General features: G+C 40.2%; 1 protein-coding gene across 2 annotated transcripts in view; it reads right to left on the minus strand.

Moving 5' to 3' along the window:
• Positions 1-359: 359 nt before the first annotated feature.
• SLIT1 (slit guidance ligand 1) overlaps positions 360-13546 on the minus strand; it is a 145401-nt gene continuing 132214 nt past the window's right edge. Inside the window, exons 25-37 of one of the 2 annotated variants that reach the window (XM_026701093.2) lie at positions 12905-12976; positions 11358-11521; positions 10044-10168; positions 8853-8950; positions 7200-7336; positions 6260-6353; positions 5916-6053; positions 5017-5254; positions 4774-4904; positions 4339-4493; positions 3496-3784; positions 2384-2595; positions 360-1862 (exon numbers count right to left, since the gene is read on the minus strand). In XM_026701093.2, coding sequence (XP_026556878.2) covers positions 1624-1862; positions 2384-2595; positions 3496-3784; positions 4339-4493; positions 4774-4904; positions 5017-5254; positions 5916-6053; positions 6260-6353; positions 7200-7336; positions 8853-8950; positions 10044-10168; positions 11358-11521; positions 12905-12976 — 2092 coding nt within the window. In that variant the 3' untranslated portion in view covers positions 360-1623. Of the gene's footprint in view, positions 1863-2383; positions 2596-3495; positions 3785-4220; positions 4494-4773; positions 4905-5016; positions 5255-5915; positions 6054-6259; positions 6354-7199; positions 7337-8852; positions 8951-10043; positions 10169-11357; positions 11522-12904; positions 12977-13546 lie in introns of both variants that reach the window. The other variant, XR_015743520.1, reaches the window with a different exon arrangement.

Raw genomic sequence — 13546 nt, forward strand, 5'->3', positions numbered from 1 at the left:
TTAGGACTCCCTGAAGTTAGCTACAACGGGACAGAAAATACAACATAATCTGGAACTAGCAGCCCTGACGTCTAAATAGATATCATTGCTTTTCCCAATCAGCAGCAAAATAACTTCTGCAAATAAACTACAAGTGTATTGCTTAATTGGACATTTTTTGTAAAATTTGCATCTACAGTAATACATAAGATCTGCTTTGTTTTTGTTACTTAAAGCTACTAGTATTACTCGTACGTGTCAACTAATTGTAAGAAGTACAAACATTCGTTTACTGATAGGAAACCTTGAGCAAATTGTTCCTGCAGTTAAAGTACTCCACAAAAGCCTTCCCTCGAGCAGGGATTTGGAGATAGAAAGAAGGCATCTCATCTTATTTTATTTTAAATGCCTTGCTCCATCTTATTCCCACTGGATGTAGCAAAGTCCCAATCTCATTCCTCTCTCAATTATGGAAGGACAAGTGTTCTATTTTATGGGAACACCTGCTGCATCCTATTGCAGGGCTGAAAAATAATACAACAAGCTGAATGCAAGAATGCAAGAGATACACGCTGTTCATCTTCCTTCCATGAATAATGATTGGTGTGAACAAGATTATTCTATAGATGATAGCAACAAACAGTAGAGCTGACATCTTCCATCAATGCAAACTTATTTGTTACAATAATCAAGTGATATGTAGCAAAAAAAAAAATGATTTTAGGGTAAAGAAGACTGATAAGAGAAATGATTGTGGCAATTGGAAAATTTGCAACAAGAATTGGATGTAGTCCTTTTCCTTCCTGTCAGCAGGAAGTAATCACAAGGTTATTTAGAAATTAAATTCCATGGGTTTGAATAGGTTTTACTTCTGAATAAGTTAGCATCAAATTGTAACAGTATAACAATATTAATGCCAGTGGTTCAGCCATTCTGTCTTTTTTAAAATTATTAATAAATGAAGGCAGATTTAAAATTAATGACTACAATACAATTGCATGTCTAAGATGTTTTATTCCTCAGTGTCTTATAACCATTATGCTGTAGGCAGCAACAATCCCTTTCTCAATTTCTTAAGTATTTTTTATTTTTCTAGTCGTGTAATAATGTTCCCTTTGCTCCTGGTCACTGTACTGCTTGCAATTTAGCCCCATAAACAGAAGATGAAGTTACCATGAGCAGGTAGTAAGAGTGAGAATAAGAGAAGCTACTCAACAAGAGAAAAAGTAGAATTGGCCAACAAAAGGGATAAAAAGGCATGGTGCAGCTAGGAGATTCCAGTTAAGGTACAAAAGATACAAAATGACTGGTTCCTGAGGCCAGGCATGACCCATGGGCATGGTTCTTAAGACATTACATTGGGCAGCACAAACAATTGTAGAGATCTTCAATAAGAATCCATGGTGTGCCCAATCAGTGGCCCCAGGTGGAATCTGTGCTGGATATAAATACATCTGTTCAGCTGGATTTGCCAGCAGAAAAAACAACAAACAAACCTCTTATCTACACCTTTGTCTCTTCTGTCTTGAATAACCACCATGACCATAATAAAAAAACTGCTCAAATTCCAGACTGTTCCCAAGGCTTCTGCTAGGGCAGATCTCACCCCGAGGTGACTGGTTATGGCCTGCCCCTCACCGGAGACTACATGCAATGGGAACAGCCACATTTGCTAGGTTTTTCCACTTCCTCCACGAAGGATGAACCATCGCTGCATTCAAAGGTATATTTCTTGCGCTTAAGACGCAGTCCTCCACAGCAGCCTAGTCCTGGGCACGATCCCTGGCACTCCACCCAGGAGACTGGGCGTGTTGTCTGGCAAATAGCATAACCTCGCTGGACTTGATGGAAATCTCGCACAGCCTCTCCCCGACACTCTGATTCTGGGGAAAACAGAAAGGTCAGGCAAAAGGATGACTTTAAGAATGTCATCACATAACAGACATTTTTATTGTCATAATCATCATGAAATGGGGGATTCTAGTGAAGGGCATCTAAAATAATGTTAATATTGTAAGCCAAAGAAGATACAATTTTATTGATAGTAAAGAATCATTTTATATTTTAAACATTGGGAATTGTGGATGCATTGCTCATGTCCCTTCATTATTCAAGTCACTGATAACCACCAAAATTGGAAGAAGCTGTTTACAGGGACCTCCTATGCTGCAGCTGATATGCCAAGAAATTTTCCTGTAGACTCAGAGAAGAAATATTTTACTTGGTAGAATATTCACTTCCAGGAGAAAGTTGATTCCTGAATAAGGTTTCTATCATTTACAGAGGGCTGGGTTAATATGACTTGCCAGCAAAAATATGAACCTAACTTTTTGCACAGAAGGGAAATTCCCTTAATGTCATTAGTAATTAATGGTCAACACATGGAAACAGAAATGTTTCTGACCTTGATCACAGAGATCCCCATCAAATCCTGAGCTGCATTCACAATAGGCCTCTCCTGCATCTGAGATCTGGCACTGACCATGAACACACTCCAAGCTCCTGCATGGGTTGCGTAGTTCAACTTCCTGGTTGCACAAGGCTCCTTTGTAACCATCTTGGCACTGGCAACTATAGGAAAGTGCATCAAGAGGCATACAGATTCCATGTTCGCACCTGAAGATAAAGGAGACATAAAGCTAGGTACATAAATGTAATTGCACTTAAGCCAGTGTCTCTTTTGAACTCTTCTCTACAAGTCTGAATCTGAGACAGTAATTTAGGGATCCCTGTGTGCCATAAATCTTTCAGCAATGAAAACACATGCTCTCAATACATGTTTTCTGATCACAGCGTTGCAATGATATCTGATTTGCATGAATGGTTTCAAGGCAAGATAAGCGCTGAACAGTAATTATTTATTTGTATCCCACTTTTATTATTTTGACAAATAACTCAAGGCAGCAAACCTATTCAACACACTTTCCTCCTCCTATTTTTGTTCTTACAGCAACAGCCCTGTGAGGTGATCATCCTCCAGCTGGCTTTCATGGCTACGGTGGGAACAGATCTCACAGTCCCCTGCTTTCTAGCATGGTGCTTTAACCACTAGACCAAACTAGCTCTAAGGTGCCCTTGTACATTTCACTTAGTGCCAACCACATTTTCTGACCACTTGATTTTCTTTATAAATTCTTCTATTTAAAACAAAATTAAATTAGAAGTTAGAATAAAAGATATCTATTCTTTTAAAACTCAGAACCAAAATGTTCCAGGTTTTGTTGTCTGAATTGGTATGTGATGGTTGAAACAAGCACACTTTCTTTTCACGCACATCTAAGTCCATTATTAAAGTCTCCACTGGGAAGATAGAGCATATCTAGGATTCTTTTGTCTCCTGGATATTTTGTGACTGGCCACATATGTCATAGCAGCTCTGAACAGGCAGGGTTCTTATGGCAGATGTCCTGTAAGTGTTCTCATAGTTCCACATTTGCTCTTCCACATTCCTCCCCCCCCAAATAAAGATTGTGTTCCCCAGATCTCACAGAAAAGAATTTTAACACTTGCACTTACTTGTGTCCCTGGCAAGGGTTAGTAATGGGCTGGTCACAATGGGGCCCAGTCCAGCCTGACTCACAATAACAAATGGGTCCATGAGCAGTGTTGGGTTGGCAAATGCCATGCATGCAGTAGAGCTTGCGGCAAGGTTCACAGCCAGGCACAACTCCAGGTTTCATCTGAGTCTTAGTAAAGTCTTGTAATTCGTTGTTGATGTATAAATTGCGGATACATCCATGGAAGCTGGAACCATTCAAGATTTGCCAAACTCGGAAGGCAGCAGAGTTCACATCCACCGGCATGCCTGGTGAGAGAGGGCCATAGGAGAAACGTCAGGCAGGGAATAAGAAAATAAGATCAGCGTGCCGGTGAGTAAGATCATGACTGATGCAAGGAAATAAACTTTGAAAGTCTCAGCCTCCAGCTTTTCCCAAACCGCTACACTTTAAACATGCTGGGACTGCAATTTAGTCAACTTTATAAATTATCTGGAGCATAGCAAGTTGGAGAAGGCTGGCCTAATATATTGTAGAGAAATGTTAAAAGCCAGAGATACCAATTTAGTGAATACTGAGCCCAGACAATTACACTATTTCGTTCCACCTGCCAGAGGGCCTCTTGTCTCGTTGAGTCTCTACATATTGGCCTCTGTTGTGAAAAGGAGAAAGAAAGAAAGCCTTCTCTTCCTCCTCCTCCCAATTGATAGTGTATAAATGGTCCAAACTAAGAATTATTAGAACCTCCTAGTCCATAGGGTAGCCTCCTTGTAAAATGTGGAAGTGTTGGAAAGAACTGACGCTCTCTCTGGTTTCAGCAGGATATTGCTTCCCTGTTCCCCAACAGAGATTGCAGTCCTACCCCCCACATATAGTGGAGCCTCAGAATTCAGAGTGTGGGCCTTGCCAAAGCTATCCATGGTCATGGGGTCACCTCCATCGATAGATAGGTTTACCATCCGCTCAAATGTTACCAGTTCCACTGTATGGAACTGTCCATCATTGATGGTCTCTGCACTGGGAGAAAAGAGAGAGATGGGATGAGAAAGGCTCTTGTATACACCCTTTTCACAACATCTAACATCTACAATCTTTACCACCCAACATTCATTCAACACTTTCTTTAAAGATCACTCTCTGCTTTCAACAACATACTCTGTCGGACCCTGATCTAAACCTTAGCATCTCCCCTTCACCCCCAAAAGTCAGTGTGCAGATTGTAGGGTCATGCAGACAAATTTGCTCACATTCCATCAAACTGCCCTTAGTTTGAATGAGAAACCAAAGATAGAGCTACCTATAAAGAGCTGAGCTAGGGTAACTGCCTGGATCATAGCTGACACGCACATGGCCTTGATAAAGTTCTACTGCCATGTGGTCAGTGTCCCCGTTATACAAGAGAATCCCATTATCTTCAGCTGTGGAGACCTGCAGAGAACAAGAGAGTGGGGGAAAAACAGATAGGAAAACCACCGTTGTACAGGAAAGTAGATAATGCTGCTTCTTGGAGGGTTGAGGCGGAGACTTAAATCTCTTTTACCTGCAGAGTAATATTGGCAGTGGGCCAATTCTGTAAGTCTGTGAATTGTAGGTATGTGTCCCTATCCACAAAATTGACACTCAATAGCTTCTCGCATTTGAGCCCTCCAAAGCCAGGAAGGCACTGGCATAAGGCGCGATTGCCTAACTCCACACAGTTGGCACCATTCTGGCACTCCGCTCTCTCACAGGGACTGGACTGAAAGGAGCCATGAGGTGGGATCTCACAGAGCTGACCACTAGAATGAAGCAAGCATAGAATAGGGCATAAGTTTATTGTCAGAATCAGCTATCGAAATTGATACATTTTTGGAAGCAGGATGTGTTCCCTTATCTTTCCAATGTTCTAAATGGATTCCTCATTTTCAGCATCTCATAAACCACCACTGGCACCCAGGTGTATAAATGCTATTAATATTTTCTCATAATTCAAATAATCATATACTTTGTATCTTAGGAACTCAGATGTGTTGTTCAACTTGCTGTCTGCCATTTCCCGAGTAAATAAAAATATGGTCCAACCCTGGTGGAAGGAGAATGCTGTGACATCTATTTTTGTACACTGTTACTTGAAACAAGTTGGATAAGATTTCAAACAAACACCTACACAGGTGGCATTGTGATCAACCTATTGTTGAAAGCACATGAAAGATGCTGCAGGATCTCCGTCTTGCAAGGGTAGTGAGTGAAGCCGTCCTGGAAACAGCTACTTACTCATAAGTCTTTATGTGTTTCTGCAAACACTAGTCTTGTTACATTTCTTTCTCCTGACTATATTTCAGGCAACCGGGAAAAGGGTTAATTATGCAATAAAAGGAAAACTTGGTCTTGAGTTTTGCAGAACACTTGGTATTTTTGAAGAAATTATGTGAATTCTGGATCTCCTTCTAGCGTCCTTACCTGAAACCACCAGTACAAAGACAGGAATAACCATTTGGTTCATCAAAACACTTGGCATTGTTCTGGCATTGGTGGTCTAGGCAGTCATTGTAGTCCACGCTGCAATTATCTCCCACATAGCCAGGCATACATTCACACCTTGAGGCAGGAATAGGAATGAGATCCAGTCATTGAGGGGGCCTGGCTAGTGCTCAAAAGAGCAGCAAGATACACCAACCAGTAAATGGCTAAAGAAATGAATATAACTATGTTATTCTTAACTCCACCACACATTATTTGGTAATGTCCTCTATTTGGTTTTAAATCTTTTTATCTCCCCAAACTCCACTCTTTCCCCTACTCACTTGGGTCCACCAAGAGAGACTCTACATATGGCATTATGCTGGCAGGGGCTGAGTTCTGGAGAACAGGCATCCACTGGCTGTTCACAATATGTCCCTGTGGGAAAAATGCAGAGATAAGGCAGAAGCATATTAAATAAGTAATTCTCCTTGAATTTGCCTCATTCTGCCCCAAAGAAATGGTACACAAAAAGGAGGGAAGCCCATATTTGACCTCAAAAATTCCTGTCTGCATTATAGCATTAGTGAACAAAAACACATATTGCTGCAATGTTCACCTTTTGGATCTATGAGATGGAAACATTCAGTCATTCAAAAGTTGAAATATCCCTGATCTCTTTTTAGGTTGGCCAATTCAGGTGGTTGACTTGCATTTTTTTCACTGTTTTGGATAATTATGCACAATAAATAAATTCTGTGACATAAGTAAACAGATGTTTTTTTTTCTATTATGCAGAAACCATTCAAATGCTTTAGGTCATACAGAATGACAAGGAGCTACATATTAAATATATAAGTATTTTGACAATTAGGCCAGAAAGCCTACTCAATCCTTTCTCTTCCTCTTCCAAATGTCAAATTTAGCAAGATACCAATCAACAGAAAATATCTCCAATGTCTTTAGCAATTACGAAGAATTAATCATGAGAAGAATGAAGCAACTTATCTAGCTGTCTTCTGCACTTAAGTTAAAAACAAACATTTGCCTAAAAAGGATACATTTAACATAATTATCCACTATAATCCACACAATTTATAAGAAGGAATGGATAATAAAATCATATTAGTAGTCTGGACATGGACCTCCCCATTCTCAACACTGTATAAGGTCACTTTAGATACTATGACAGTTTTGCTCCCTTCAGAAATAAAAGCAGAAGCTCTGCAACCCCACCCACCTCACTCCCCCACTATAGGCAGTAGTTTACAATTGAAGTCATACCTGTATAGAAGGGTAGGCACAAGCATGTGTGGTTAGTGGACCCATTAACACACGTGCCCCCATTCTTGCAACTATTGTTGCAACTATTGGTCTTCAGATTACATCTTGGGCCTTCAAATCCATCCACACAAGCACATCTATTAATAAGGGAAATAAGAGCTATTTGATAGATTGAAACGTTTTCTTTTAGGCTTTTCTGGAATTTATACCCTTATCTAAATTTCAAGAAAGGTGAAAAATAAGGGATGTTACTTCTTGTTTGAAACTGGGTTATGTGTCTCCATAACTCTCTGTGTTTCATCTTGTTACCCATTCTTATACAACAAGGATTTTGGTCTCCAACTGCAAGAGCTAGTTGGACCACTCTAGAAGGCCCTAAACTGAGAAGGAGCTAAAGTTGTTTTAAGTTCTGAGACAGATGGGATGGCATATGCTCTTCAATGCTAACACCAAAAAGAAAAAGTGGGACCTTTAGGAAGGACTAGAGAAAAACACAAATGTGAGAATAATGAACCTGAGTTATATTTCAGTTAACTTCCTTAAATCTATTCCAATGAAGGGGAAGCTGTAGATTATTATTTTAACTATTTAAGTTTTCAGAACAACCTTCATAGCTGTGTTTGAGGACTGTATGTGGTACTTCTTGAGGCAATACTATTTGAACCTCACGTATAATAATGGAGAGTCATAGAATACACAAACACACACACAAACACACACGACACACTGCAAACAGATACACATAAAGTAGAAAATAATATTGTAGGTGAGTGTATGCTGTGAGTTGCATAACATGATGGGTATTTGCATTTCTATTGAATGGACTTTAGAGGAAAAAGCAAAGGACAGAAAAAAACTGGTGACCTTGCCTAACAAATGCAGGGAGTTGTCAGGCTCTGATGCCCTTGATCAGAACGTTTGTGTTCCTTCTTGCTATCTTTCTACAAAGGGATAATACAGAGCGGCATGTGTAGGGGGAAAGCTCTGTTATTCCCAAGGGACATTATGTGCTGGCTTTTAAAGATGCTAAAAGATGCTATGTTGATATGGTGATAGGATGAAAAGCCATTTAGCAGTTTAGCAAATTGGATGTACAGATCGGCCAGGGCCCCATTTTTTTCTCTGCTGCCTGCAGTTTATTTCAAGCTACTAATTATGGCATGTTTCCCAGAAAGCTGCCTACGCTGTATTCTGAGGAGGAGAGTGGGAGGGGAAACATCAAGGTTCAGAGTATCAAAAGACGAAACCGTTGGTAATCCATTGGGATACAAGTATTCCAGTGGCTTGTCTCCCAAATCCCAAGCCATAGTTACAGAAATAAATTGCCTGCAGAATCAGACTATGTATGTAGGTACCAAAAACCTCTCGTTTCCCCTAAATCGTGGAGTGCAAGTATATATGATTAACACTGAATAAACACTTCCCAATACTTTTCAGGGTTTGTTTCTGGCTTAAGGGAGAAAATGGAGCTAGATTTATACTATTGACATCTGGCAATTTTGTAATAGGTTTCTTTCTGCCCAGGTTCTTGGCAGATAACATACTGCAGATAACCAAGATCTCTCTCTCTCTCTCTCTCTCTCTCACACACACACACACACACACACCATTTTAGGTCAGAGACTCTTTCTGAAACCTTGAACTGCCACTCACTTAAAGCTGGCTCCATCTCCTTCTTGAGGCAGGCAGGTCCCACCATTCTCACAGGGCCTGTGGGAGCAACCATCAACAGATAGGTCACAGTATTTGCCCTGGGATAAGGAAATAAAACGAAACAATCACACTTTAAATGGAAAAGTTCTGGCCAATGCAAATTTTGAAAATCAATTACTTGGTCACCAGTCATCTATGTACAGTGAAACAAGACTAACTTGTTATATATAAATTGTCCTGAACTTTTAAATTGTTTTTGTTAACAGAAGTAGCTCTCCCCATTTCTTTCTTTCTTTCTTTCTTTCTTTCTTTCTTTCTTTCTTTCTTTCTTTCTTTCTTTCTTTCTTTCTTTCTTTCTTTCTTTCTTTCTTTCTTTCTCAATGTCAAAGGAACAATTGGTTATGTTTACAGAACATGTTTAACTTCACTACTGAACTGACCCACTTTCTGGGTTTGTACAATACAGGTAGACCTCGACTTATGACCACCATTAACGGTTGCTAAGTGAGACAGCTGTTAAGTGAATTTTGCCTCATTTTACAATCTTTAATGCCACAGTTGTTAAGTGAATCTGGCTTCCCCATTGACTTTTCTCATTAGAAGGTCATAAAAGATGATCACATGACCCGGAACACCGTAACTGTCATAAACAGGAGTCCATTGCCAAGATCTGAATTTTGATCATGTGACCTTTGGCATGCTGCCCACAGCTGTAGGTGTGAAAAATGGTCAGTCACCTTTTTCAGTGCTCTTGTAACTTCAAACAGTCACCAAACAAACTGTTGTAAGTTGAGGACTATTTACACTGAAACATAAAGTAATCCAGGGCATTGCACAACATTCGAAGCCACAAAAAGGCAAACCAAGCTCAGCATTTTGTATGAATGAACTTATGTCTTTCATTAACCTGGTTAAAAGTGTTATGAGAACACACCATTTCCCATATAGATGTTTTCCCCCCAGTCTGTCATATACTCTCTCTCTCTCTCTCTCTCACACACACACATGTATGTATATATGAATGTATGTATGTATGTACGTATGTATGTATGTATCTTTTTGAATCCATGTAGACCTCACTTCTAAAATTGGCCAGCTATCTGAGGCTTGGCAAGATATGACTTTAAATAGGCAGCAAATGCACTCCCTTTTTTTCCTCGGTCACCCATCCTCCTGCCTTTCACTACTTACCTTATAACCACTGGGACAGACACAGCGATAGGATCCCAGGGGATCTTTTTGACAACTGCCCTTGTTTTGGCAGGGATTGGAGAGACAGGGGTTACACTTGGCCTGGATGATTGGTAGGGGAGGCCCTACACAAATAGAAAAAGACATTGCATGAATATAGCTGAAATAGGTAAAGACGCATTTCTTATATCTGATTATAATGACTGGGTGCTTCCTGATCGGAATCTCTTTCAAGGTATTGCCCTTTTCCCAGCAGCTGAAACCATGGATAATGGCTGAAAAGAACACCATCCACCTATTCCTAAACATAATACTGAGTCCTGATGTTAAAATAGTCTTAATTTTCTGCAAAAGCAAACAGGATTCCATCCTCACCCACTCCCAACTTCTTTCACAGGAATAAGTTTTCACAGGAAAAAGTAAAAGAAGTGTTCAAAGAATTCTACATTGGTGTGACATACACAGAAGAAAGGGCTCAGACTCAAGGCCTGTTATGAGGTTTATTAGAGATTCTGGAAATTATAATCTCATTATATCTATAAGGCACCAGACTGATGTAGCTAATGTTATGCCTTTGCCCGTCCTTTAAGCCTTCCTTCAGAATCTATCTTTCATAATCTTCAATACCATGGAACTATATACAACGATACTCAACTTACAACCACAATAGGGACCAGAAAATTTGTTAAGTGTGAAGTCATTAAGTGAGGCGTCACATGACCACACCTGATTATATGTCCTATTTTGCCAGGGTTGTTAAGTGAGACACCATGTGACTATGCCTTGCAACCGACAGCTTCCGCAATGACTTAGCTTGTTCAGAAGTCATCTGGGAAGCTTGAAAATGGCAATTGTGTGACTGTGGGGGATGCTGTGCCAGTTGTAAGGGCAAAGAAAGGTCATGTCTTTTTTTCAGTGTCATCATAATTTTGATCCATTGCCGAACAAATGGTCGTATGTCGAGGATTACTTGAAGGATATTGGGTTAGTTTTATTGGCTTCCCTGGCTAGAATCTACTTTCCTCACTGTATCTTCATCACATCTGTGTGCATCTTAATAAATTCCATGACTCATTTCTTCCCCCCCCCCAATAGGCCCAATATTAACTTCAACAGATTTGTAACATTCGTGCCCCCTCCCAACATGGGTCCCAGGCAACTCAGCTGGGCAGAACAAACTATAGGTAACATAGCCAAGATATCTTTACTTTTATGCAATGCTGTTCTTCAGAATTGTCAGAAGTAGTTCTTCCCACTAGTCTTTGAAAACATTTAGAGGGCTCTTTTATCTTCCTTGTTGCTTCTATAGCTTACCCTGGCATTCAAACTTCTTAGCTGGAGTTGTGAGCAGAAGTTTGCCTTCCATATCTGCAGGACCAGCACAACGGGCTATGCCAGGTTCTTTGTAGCCAGTTTTGACCCAGCTTGAGAGCCAGCGCATTTGGCAGTCACAATACAGGGGGTTGGCACCGATTGCTCTGCACAGCGGGAAGAATCATAAAGTCTATATAATTATTCAAAGTACACAATCTCTTCCTTTCATCTGGTTACTCTGCAGAAATGCCTCTAGAAGTCCTAGATCTGATTAATAATTTGATTTTTACTTCCATTTGTTTTTAAATGATATATTATTGCATTTTGAATAGTCTCTATTTTCAGCATTTTATTTGATGTTTTAATGCTTGATGCTAAATCTGCTAAACACCTCAAGTAAAATGCAGCTGTCAGGATTTCCAGCAGTTACCCCAATTAAATCATGAGTCTCAAGCCAAACTTCCAAAACTTCAAAAGGAGTTCACGTGTCCAGCACTGCCTTTATGTAGCCGACTTTGAGACACATAATTCATTGTCACCCATGACCCTGGTTTTCCCCCACCCCCTGGGTGTATCATAATTCAAATCACCAATGAGACACATCCATAGCCAAGAATCACCAATCATGTTATCCAGTTAGAATTATGTGCAGCAGAAACTTCAGTCACCTAGTTATTATCTTTGAAAACTATTTATGGAATGCACTTTTGGTTTCCAAGCTGCGCACTGCTCTTTCAAACCCCTTTCCCCCCTCCCTTTCTGTTGGCAAGTCTAAAAATGACCATAGACATATTTTATGAGTTAACAGCAGCATGCACAATATCACTCATGCTCTGAGCTTACAGACTGTGCGATGAATGTAAATTGAGGGTGTGTAGAATTTTCTTAGGATCTAGTACTCATAAGCATGTCTAAAAAGATATATATATTCTTAAGGCTGAGGTAGGAAGAATACCCTAGCCAATTACCAGAAAAAAACACTATGAATTCAAGATTAAGATCATTGTAATTGTCGTGGTTCTTTAAAGTTTTGAGGTATGTTCACTCAACACACCAAATTCTAATTTATAAATCACAATTTGCTAAGTCATAGATGAACAAATCATGTGTTAATCCAGCCTAGGTCTAGAAGTCTTTGCCCTTCATTCCTCTGAACTGCAGCAGAAGACCATATGCACATTCAAGTTTCTTGGGAGGAGAGTCAGAGGGTTCAAGAGCTAGTTTCCCTTGTAGGCACGCAATAGTGTATTAAGTTAAGCTGCTAACTCACGATGAAAGATGCCAGAAGGAACTTCAGCACATTTCATCAAGCTGCACTACATCAGTTCCTATCCACTACAGAACAAGAACACTGCTACCAACAAAATTTCTGAAATTACTTTGTCCAGGGCAGTTATTACTGAAGACATGTGCCTAGCATCTTTGCACAGCTGAATAAACAAAAGTAAACAAATTGTGCTTTCTTCTTTGTATCTCCAAACACCAATCTAGAAACCCTTTTTGGAATAAAAGTAACAAATGCTTACATTAATGGTACAGATACTCACAGATGAGATAGGGAGATAACATCAGCAAAAATCCCTTCAGGGAGCGTGGAGATATCATTTCCATGAAGAGACCTGAATGCAAATACAGACAATTGTTCTTATGCTCAAACAAAAGCTCCAGTTATGGAGAAGAAGAAAGAGAGTCCTAATTTTTCATGTTGTGACTTCCCATTGTTTACTATCTTTAGAAGGCCACGTTTGGAGCAATTAGTCTTAGTAAAACTAATGGGATGTTAGGAATTCAGGATTCCTAACCACATGAGCCGTGGTGGTGCAGTTGTTAGAATGCAGTATTGCAGGCTGATTCTGTTCACTGCCAGGAATTCGATCTTGACCGTCTCAAGGTTGATTCAGCCTTCCATGTTTTTGAGGTCAGTAAAATGAGGACCCAGATAGTTGGGGGCAATATGCTTACTTTGTAAACCTGGAAGAAGGAAGGAAGGGAGGGAGGGAGGGAGAAGGAGAAGGAGAAGGAGAAGGAGAAGGAGAAGGAGAAGGAGAAGGAGAAGAATTCTGTTCTATTCTTCTACACCCAGGTCAATCCTCCACTGGCTCTCACCCACCAGAGGAAGACCAACCCTGCCACACCAGTGGGTCTCTCAGGCCGAATTATCCCCAGGTGGGATCCCCATTCAGTCAGGT

This window comes from Pseudonaja textilis, chromosome 4, assembly GCF_049901715.1.
Source record: "Pseudonaja textilis isolate UNSWEBS1 chromosome 4, rPseTex1.2, whole genome shotgun sequence".
NCBI lineage: Eukaryota > Metazoa > Chordata > Lepidosauria > Squamata > Elapidae > Pseudonaja > Pseudonaja textilis.